Below are 10,524 nucleotides of genomic sequence, written 5' to 3'. Positions count from 1 at the left end.
AAGGGGCTGAAATAGAAATAACCTAACTATAATAACTAACTTAATTTTGGTTATATATAACGGTAACGGTCCCCATTTGAAGTACGGACAATTCTTTTTTGCGTCCCCATCAACAAAGAGAGAAATATTGACGTATTCATCAAATGGAAGAACCATTTCATATAAGGAAAGTCTAAGGAAATAAAATATTAAAGAATCATTACATCCATGCAAAGTCTAAGAAAGAGAAGATTCATGATTCATCAAATTAAGGTACCCTTCTGCTATTCAGATTTTAATTTCTCACACATTAAATTAGGATATAATTAGGATAATTCTAACATCATTGAGATTCATTGGGTGATACCCAAGTCTTTGAGTAGTTGAGAAATTTGGATTGATACGGCTAATATGACAAACCTACACAATTGTGTTATCATTCAAATTATTTTTTGGTGAACTATCTGGTTAGAGAGAAATCGTCAAACTTTCATTGATCATAGTCGTTTGATTCGTAATGCTATTATTATGATGGTTTATGAGATTCATTCTGAAAAGTCTGTAGAGTCTGTCGGAGAGTTAATTGTTTTTCTCGAAAACTTACAAGTTCGATAACCTATTGAGTAACATTTTTTATTTTTATTTATTTATTTATTTTTTTTGGATGTGCTCAAACATTTTTATTTTATCATTTTTAACGTCAAGTTTTTTTTTTAAATTTTACAAAATTCCAAATAAACAAAGATCAAACAAGCTCCAAGAGTTCCGTTCCGTACACATTTTCTTCTCTTTTACCTCTCCAGTCTCGTCTTTCTCTTACTTTAATCGAGATTAATTCTCGCACTGTTCTCAGCTCTGCTCTCAATTCCCAGCCCATACATCTTTCTCTCTCTCTCTCTCCCTCTGCATACATACATATTTTATATAGATATAGATATTCGCTTTTAGGACTTAGCCAGAAAGACCGACTAGAGAGTAGAAATTGAAGGAATTTCAGATTTTAACTGCAATTTAGGATTGATTGATTGATTAGATGGCTGCCAGCGCCAACGCGTGCGGAAGCGGGCAAGATTCAGCTAATGCGAATGGCGCCGCCACTAACGGTTGTTCGGTGCCGCAGGACACTTCCGCTACAGGAGCAACTCAGAACGCTTTGCGGCATAATCCTGGTCTCTCCGCCGAGTGGTCCACCGAGGAGCAGTCTCTCCTCGACGAATTACTTATCAAGTCAGTAACCTCCATCCCTTCTCTACTCTTGTTTGTTTGTTTGTTTGTTCTTTGCTTAGCTATCAATTTCGATCCCTACTGGGTAATCCCTTGGATCTCGAGTGTAGTGTATTTATCATTTCTGTCAATATGTCGATTATCAAATTATTATTGATCCCAGATCTCCATGATTTGGCTGTAAGTGAGAGCAAAAGATACCGGATTTGTCTAAGTTGTTAGGCCAGTGGAACTGAATTGGAGTCATTCAAATAGTAAAAACGTACCTGTAAACAGAACAAGATTAATTGGGGAGCAGATTTTGCTCTGCCAAAGTCTTGATTTTTATCTTTGTAATTGTTTTATGAGTGAATTATTGTGCCTATCAGCTACATATAGATATTGAATTGATAAATAATCTCACATAGCTAGAAATTAGAAACACTGTAAAGTAACGTATCAGATTGCTGAAATCAGGGGAGGAGCCCTTGGTCTTCTCGTCTTGACCCGACCCGAATCAAAATCATTTAGTTAATGAGTGGACTCAGGATGTTCTTTAACATCCCTTGAGCAAAATAGCGAGTCACAAACTGTGAGCTTGTCCTAAAACAAATTGATGAGAGGATAACAGTTTTATAAGAACATCCACAATCTGGTTGTTAGTTGAGATATACTGAATAAGTAAGGATTCCTGAGTAACTCGTTCACGAACAAATTGAAAATCTATCTCAGTGTGTTTTGTGTGAGAATGAAATACGTGATTAGCAGCCATAGGAACAGAGGTGTGGGCAAGGAGACACGGAGAATGGGTAACATGTGACCATGTATGATTATGAAGTAAAACATTATATTGACTCAACATGGCAGAGTGCTATGTAGGGTCTTGGTTTGCAATTGTAAAAGATGTTTGTTAAGAAGTGAAAGTGATAATAATGAGAGTGACTGAGAGGCAAAGATCTGGATTTGTTTTGCATGACCATAGAGTGAGTAAATCATGTTGGGGTCGGAGTGGTGACCAAGTAGATGAGACTTTGGGGGACTTCAGATGTTAGATTAGAAACTGGTGATGGGAGTACCGAATTCAGGAGGAGACTTGACAACAAGTGTCAAAGACACAATCTCTTCTACAATTCTTGTATCAGATGGAACTGCGACAGTAGCGGAATTCGTGCAGTCAATAGAGTACAATAGCCTTTCTGCAAGAAACTATAGCCATTACAGCAACACGTAGTAGTCTTGAAATCTAGCTTGTACTAAATTGTAGGGTCGAGTTAGTGGATAAACCTTTTCAGCCTAGTATAATTTGGTGATGACCAAAAAGTATGTCTGAGATGGAAGTCGGTTAATAAGATAAATACTTGTTACTAACGCTTCAATGGACAAGTTCACTGGCATGTGAGCAAGACAACCGATGTTAAATTCATTTAATTTTTTCAGCATTGCGAGATTACCGTATTCACTGCCCTTGTCAGTTTATAGTATCATAATGCTACGAGTGAACTGATTTTTAACTGTATTCAGTTTCTAGAAATATTTTTGTTTGAGCGGATATATCCAAGTAAATCTATTGTAGTCATCCACAAGTAAAACAAAATAGAGAAAACCGAAAACCAATGGAGGAGAAATAAGGTGCAGGTCCCCAAACATCATAATGTATCAAATCCAATGGTGCTAAAGTTTGCAACAAAGATAATGAGAATAATTCTGTATGCGTCGTTTCAAACTGACATTGACTACCTAACACTAGTAGTGAAAGTGAGATCAAACATAAGTTGAGTGTATTTGCGGGCTATGTGCTTAACCCGCGGGGATTAGTCGCACTCCGAAAGAGTTGCGGAACCCAGCGTTCTAAGAAAAAACATAAGTTGTCGTTGTTGTAGACAGATGTTCTAGGCAGTGGTGCCATGTGGAGGAAGATGAGCGTGTGGCAAGGCAACAAAAGAATGCCTTGGAGTAGTCCTGATCCTTCACAATGCAACAATCAGGATGAAATTCAAAGAAAACATTGTTATCAGCAGAAAACCGGACAACATTTATATTTTTTTCGTAATCTCATGTAGAATAGTATGTAAATAAAGTGATTTGTTGGAAGTGGAAATAGCAGAAGTACTACTATTGCAAATAGTTGGAGGGCATACCATTACCCAAAGTAATAATTTCCATACCTGTATAAAGTGAATATAGCTAGAGATTATTCAGATTTGATGTCAGATGATCACTAACTCTGGAGTTAAGATACCTTTTCAGCACAATAACAGTTGTGAGATCCAAGTTTAAGTGCAATGGAATTGTCCAAGCCTTAAACTTAGGATTGGGATTACATTCACTGTGTCGTCATTTTCAACGGTTGATATGGTTCATATTGACGCTAATCCTTCTCTGTGTTATTCTGTTAATATGTAAATTTTCCCTTCTCTGATATCAAGTGGAATAGTTTAATGCCTGGCTTTAAACAGAGTGTAAAATTAAGAACAAGATCAATTGGGGAGCAGATTTGCTCTGCCAAAGTCTTGGTTTTTATTATTTTAATTGTTTGAATGAGTGAATTGCATTGTACCATATCAGATATATATAGATATTGAATTGAAAGATTTAAGATTTTCTCTCGGATAAATCTTTCTCTTAATAGATCTCTTCTTGTTTCTCAAATAAGTAGAAATTAGGAACAATATAAAGTATTAAATCAGATTGATGAAATCAGGGAGGAGCAGGTTGCCCTCTGGTAACTAGACTTGACCTGAGTCAAACTCAGTTTGTTATTAAGTTGACTGAGGATGTCCTTTAAGAGAGTCTAACACAAAAATGATATAGATTCATATTAAATAATTAGTTTTGAAACAGGTTGTTGATGTGTGCAAGAGTTAGTCTGATTATAATTAAAGCTCCATCAACAGTTCATAACATTTTGTTGCTAAATGAATGAACATGTGCTAGAGTTGACTTAGGGAAAAAAGAGTCACAATGATCACAATTAAACGCAGGCTCGGTTCTCTTTCAAGACCACTCAGTGTGGAAAAATGTGCAACAGCTACATGTCTTTTCTTGTTTTCTTTTCACATTTATCCATCCAATGGCTTAAGCTATCACATTTAGGTTGATGATCTTGTGTCAATTCCACCCAGGATTGAGGCATGTGAGAGAGAATCACAATAACTTTTACGGAAGAGTTAATTGATTTTTTCTTTATCCTTAACTGCTTTCTACTTTCTCTTACTTACACAGTACTGTTAATCTCTCTACTTTTGTCTGATCCTATATAATGCAGTTATTCCCTCTAGAAGATGATGCTGAAGTTAAGAATAGTCTAAATGCTGGAGATTAGTATTGTTATAGAATTTGTTTAGTAATGAGTAGTAGTTTGGTCTGTTTATAATATTTGCAGGTATGCATCAGATCGTAACATAACTAGATATGCAAAGATAGCAATGCAGTTAAAAGAGAAGACAGTTCGCGACGTGGCTCTGCGCTGCAGATGGATGACAGTATGTTCCAATTTGTATATAATTATTGCTTGATTGGTCAGTTTATTTCAGGATGAATCCCCCTCCTAACCCAAAAAACAAGAGTAAAAAAAAATGGTTATTACGTTGAATGCCTTCACTCTTAGGTGTTTCATTTAATGCTAACAAAAAACATTGATTACTTGCCTATGCTGGCCCTTTCCCGACTTTTTTTTTTATTTTCTTTAAATGGTGTGTTGGTTCTGTATTTGTAGTTCTAGTCTTGATATATTTTCTTCAAATTAATACCTATAAGAAGGAAAAAATAGCTATTGTCTGAGTTATTTTTCCATAAAAAAGACTTTACATTGTGATGTGTGCGTTAACATTAGCTGTTTATAGCTAGCTATATGTGTGTGTGAGAGAGAGAGAGGGAGAGGAAGAGGAAGAGAGGTATAATGATATTATCTTGTATACATTCAAGAGACAACAGTGCAATAACAGATCACGAAGGTGAAAATGAGGATACTGTTATCGAATATGCAGAAGGTAATACATAAACAACATTTTGCATGTTGAAGCTAAATGAGATTTCAAACCAACAAGGTAAAAATGAGGAATATGTTAGCGACAGTTAAAGAATAAGTAACGTTTGCCCGTTGAATCTATATGGGATTTCAAACCAACAAGGTAAAAATGAGGAATATGTTAGCGACAGTTAAAGCATAACTAACGTTCTGCCTGTTGAAGCTATATGGGATTTAATTGGCTGTATTATCTACAGTTACCATTCTCCTCTTATCTCTTTCTAGTTTAAAAGGCACTCTACCTCTTTCTTCATTTCTGTATCTAGTTGATAGTAAACTAATATTGTGTTGCCCATCACTCCATGACAGTCTCTAGTATAAACCTGTTAAGGCAGACTGGACATTATATTCTACATCCATCAATTCCATGATATTCTTCTGTGGATAGTCAATAAGACATCAGTGTGGTTATATATAATTGTGACATCTTAGTCTAGAAGTTGCTTTAAATAATTTTTTTCATGGCTGTTGATCACTCCCGATTTAACAAAATGTATTGTTATACTTTCTAATGGAGGCAAACAAAAAAATGGAAAAAAAAAGAGACATTATACCATTTACCTGCAGTGTAACTGCATTGCTGCTGTTTATGTTCACTGCAGAAGAAGGAAAATGGAAAGCGACGGAAGGAAGACCATGCACGGAAAAGCAAGGAAAAAAAGGTATGCTCATATCCTAGTATGATTGGTTGGTGTTGAAAGTCATCTTGATGTGATCTATGGTTCTCCAAGGGGCAAACCTTATGGAGGAACCCTAAGCTTTAGAAAACTGTTTTCAAGCATACCAAATGTTTTGGATAAAGAAAGGGGAGTAATAAAAAATACACCAATCCCACGACATGGTTCTTTGACAATTAGACAAGTTTTAATTTGAAAAATTGAATATATTGTTACTTTGTGAGATCATTCACCATTCTTTCTTTTAACTTCTTCATTGGATTTAGTGTAGGTTGCGTTTCTGTTTTTCCATTAAGCGTTGAAGATGAATACTCGAATATGTCTAAAAAAACGGGTATTTTACATGGTCAGATCAAAGGAACTGGAGCAGGTTATACCCATTTTCATTGGGGTCTGACATGATCCCGGTTAGTCGAGCTTTAGTCCGGGCCAGGCCTTTTGTTTTGGCATGATGTGTTCAAAAAGAATAATCTATTATGTCTCTAAAATGGGTATTCTACGTGGCTGGAGCAAAAGAAAAGTGTTGTAAAAGGAAAATGGACTAGGTCATAGACGTGTTGTGGGTAGTACGAAGCATAATTATGGTAATCTTTTTCGAGAACTAAATGATAAGCAACTCACTTGGGGTAATAATATGTATTTTACTTGGCCAAATTGGAGAGAGTTGGAGGTATTTAAGATAAATTGTGCGGGTCATACCCATACCCATTGACCGGGTACAAAAAATGTGGTTCTAGTTCAGATCGTCCTTGTCTTCTGATGGATTGCCCACATCTCCATTTCGTTTGCACTGACAAAAACATTTTTGAGCATATGGTCTCATGAGTCATGGCTGGCCATTTTCCTCTGTTACTTATGCTATTCACAACAAGCATGTCTAACTAAAAGCCTTTATTATTTGTTACTGCATCTTGAATTCGAATTCATTTTACATTAATGACAAATTACAATGCATGTACTGTATTAATTTAGAAAATATATTCTCAGGAAAAGGTTACAGATCCTTCGGCAAAATCAACACCACACACCACAAATCGTACAAATGGTGCTCCATATGCACAGTCAATTATGCCAATGGATACAGATGATGGAATCTCGTTCAATGGTTTGCCATTCTCAAATATGTTATTGTTTCCCTTCCTTTGGTGGAGAAAAGTCAATTTCTAAAGTACTTTTTGCAGTTACATTGGACACATATCTCAATTTTGTCATAACATATTTTACTTACATTATTTGTGCTGGTTATACACTAAATACACGTTTTTTGGTGAGCCTATTTGAAAAATGGTATTTTGTCACTATCTTAAAATTGAAAGTGATTTTTTTTTCCCTTGGTATAAGATTGTTATCCAAATTTAGATATATTTTGATTTTTGGTTTCATAAATCTAGATTATTTTTTTAAATTCCAACTTAAATGGGATATGATAGATCTTTATGGTATAACATTCTAGCTAAATCATGATCCTGATTATTTTCTTGTCATTGTGATTTTTAATAAACATAACACATGTAGTTTCTCCTGAATCATGATTCGGATTATAAAATGCGATAAAAAAATTGGTTAGTAATTGTTTTTGTAACCTGGATTGAGAAATTGATGAACCTGTGAATATATATCACTTGAATTAGTTTGGCTATAAGCATCACTCCAGGTTTTAGCTTGCCTCCAGTCTACACAAATATTTTATGATTGGATATTTTTGGTGATTTGGAAAGGTTGAACAACTATACTGTATTCTCTTAAAAAAAACTTAGATTTAGTTTAATCAAATTTTCAGGATTTGCTGCATCAATTGTGGAAAAGGAGGTTTTAAACATCAAATAGTAAACATTATCATTTAAGAGAGAAAGCAGGAGAGAATGTTTAAGTTTGAAAGATGTTCATTTATTATATCAATTTATGTTGCTGTTTTGTGTTGTTAAATGCTTGAACACTTGGTGATTTCACAAGTTCCCCTTATGACAAGCAATTTAAGTGGTTTTTGATAGAGCTTAATTTGCAAGTCACTTAGCTGACTTCTTACTATAAGAGACACCCAAACTGGAGCTTTTCCCATTAATTTATTTTTTAACACATACAAGATTCTAGTACTTTAGTACCTATTTCAATGCATTTTGCACATGTGAAAATCATTCCTCATTTGTTCTATAGTGATTCAGTTTGGAATTTCTTATTGCAGCCATAGGTGGTGTGACTGGGCAGCTGCTTGAACAAAATTCTCAGACCTTAGAGCAAATTTCTGCAAATTTTTCATCTTTCAAGGTGAAGCAAATATTATGCATAGCAACTGAACATCTTTTTCAAACCTATATAATAGCAGAAAGAGTAGGATGAATTGGAATTGGAGTTATAATTTTAATTCTATCTTTAAGAATTGGAAATTAATTGCAATCCAATTTCTATGTTAGAAATCATAGAATTATAATTTTTTACGAATTTGTTTTTGTTCTTCTTCTTTTATTTTATTACATTTCTCTTTTATTCTTCATTAATATTAATAGAAAATTCAAAATCCAAGGGTCTGCAATTTGAATGCAAAATTATTTAGAATTCAATAATTTTCAGCATTTGAATGCAAAATTATTTAGAATTCAATAATTTCTCAAAATCTCTGTCCAAACAGAGAATCTCTGGGAAAAGGTCTTAACAGCATTTGAATGCAAAATTATTTAGAATTCAATAATTTTCATTCTGCAATTTGCTTAAAAGATCTCAAAATCCACTTCTCCCGAAAACAAATAAGGTCTTCGTCTATTTATGTGTTCTGATCAGCCATTTTATGAATTTGGAGCTTATTTTGCTGACACCAAGGGTAGAACACCTACACTATATATTCTAATAAGTACACTACATTGTAAAAGCCAACCCTGAGATGAGTAATTTGTGAGATTATTAAAGAAAGATATCTGAATTTAGTTCTTCTTCTTTCTTTTTCTGCAGATGCATGACAACATCAATCTATTTTGCCAAGCTCGAAACAGCATCCTAAGCGTCTTGAACGAGTATGAAAAAATCGTCCTTGTTTTTGGGGTTTACTTTTTTTTTTTCTTTCTATTTTCCCTGGCATGTTTTGCAATTTACCTTTCTCTTGCTTCTAGTTGTTTATTGAGTCCATCATGGTTGTTTTCTATCTTTTTGGGAAAATGGTTGTTTTCTATCTTTCATTTAGCCTAATTGGAAACTGCTATAATCCGCAATCATGATCCCATTTAAAGGATCATAATACATTATACTGATTTTTTTGCATCATTTGGCGTAGGTACTTTTTTCTGTATGATGATCAAACTATTTCTCATTGGTTTTTTGGCAACATAATAGATGTAGATTTTGCCTGATCATAATCCAGAAATAGAAAACTCATACCAAAATAGTCCATGTGATCATCTCAAGTCTTGCTATAATATCCGTTCAATCCATTTATATCTCATAGATACATTGTTTGCATTTTTAGACTACAATTGTTTTTTGCATATTTTGATTTGGACATGTTACATACTTGGGGGATGCATTATATTTGTTATAGATTTCTATCTAATACTAACTTGATTAAAAATGGTGCAGCATGAGTGATATGCCAGAAATAATGAGGCATATGCCCCCATTACCAGTGAAGATAAATGAAGAACTTGCCAACTCCATCCTTCCTAGACAGGCTTTGCATAAGAGCTCATAATCGAGATGATCGTCATCATCATTGCTCTAGCTTCTTCCTCTTCCTCCTCGGTTTTTACTTGTCTCATGATCTCGTTCCAACTTTTAAATTCACTCAGTTTGGTAACTGTTGTTGTAGTGTAGTAGTCTTTAGCAATAAAAAAGTGGCTAACTAGGTCAAGTTTCAATCTTTCTCAGTTTAAAGTTTAAAAGGGTTAAGTGTTGATTTTCCCATTATATCCATTTCATGATTAGTTTTTTATTTTGTTTTAAATTATATCACTCAGTTTTCCCCCAATGATTATAACGATTCCACGACTCCTGTGAATACTTGGTTGTTAATCCATGTATATTTTTGGAAATATTAAAATTTGTATTAATAAAGTTGTTGCCAAATGCGACTTCTAGTAACTCAAACAATGTTTATACCAAATATTTTAGGACAACAACTCAACTTACCAAATATCCTTGTTTGAAGAAAAAGTTTTTATGCTCTCATGATTTGAGAAATATTAATATATATATGTAAATAAAGAGTTGGGATATTTTAAAATCTTGAGTTATTTTTACAATTTTACAATTATAAAATAGACTAATAATATTGATTCTAGATTCTAGATGAAAAAAAAAAGTTCATCTATAAAAATGAATTTATTAATTTGTAAATATAATTTCTTTATAATTTATAATGTCATTTACTTATTATTATTATTTTTTTAAATTTTAATTATATATATTTTTAAATAATTTATATATAAAAATAATTAATTATATATACATTAATAATATTATATAACTAATATTCATTGAACTTAAGAAACATTGTACTGTCTCTCGAAAATAATAATGGGCAACACACGTTTCTTTTAGTTTCTTATCATTATTCTAATATATTATTTAAGTTATATATATAGCTGAAAATAAATAAATAAAAAATTGTTAAAATAAATTTAAATTTAATATGTCAATTTTATTAATTTTAAA

At 33.3% G+C, this 10,524-nt stretch overlaps 1 protein-coding gene across 1 annotated transcript; it reads left to right on the top strand.

Moving 5' to 3' along the window:
• The first annotated feature begins 823 nt into the window (after positions 1 to 823).
• Positions 824 to 9,835, top strand: LOC124917279. The gene is made up of 7 exons (XM_047457751.1): positions 824 to 1,206; positions 4,565 to 4,664; positions 5,812 to 5,871; positions 6,874 to 6,991; positions 8,069 to 8,151; positions 8,830 to 8,891; positions 9,451 to 9,835. Exons 1-7 carry the CDS (start codon positions 1,013 to 1,015, stop codon positions 9,560 to 9,562), a joined length of 729 nt encoding a protein of 242 aa, XP_047313707.1. The 5' UTR covers positions 824 to 1,012; the 3' UTR covers positions 9,563 to 9,835.
• Positions 9,836 to 10,524: the final 689 nt, after the last annotated feature.

Source organism: Impatiens glandulifera, chromosome 1 (assembly GCF_907164915.1).
Source record: "Impatiens glandulifera chromosome 1, dImpGla2.1, whole genome shotgun sequence".
NCBI classification, from domain to species: Eukaryota; Viridiplantae; Streptophyta; class Magnoliopsida; order Ericales; family Balsaminaceae; genus Impatiens; species Impatiens glandulifera.
The sequence above is the reverse complement of the archived record's forward strand: the minus strand, read 5'-3'. Positions and strand labels throughout refer to the sequence as shown.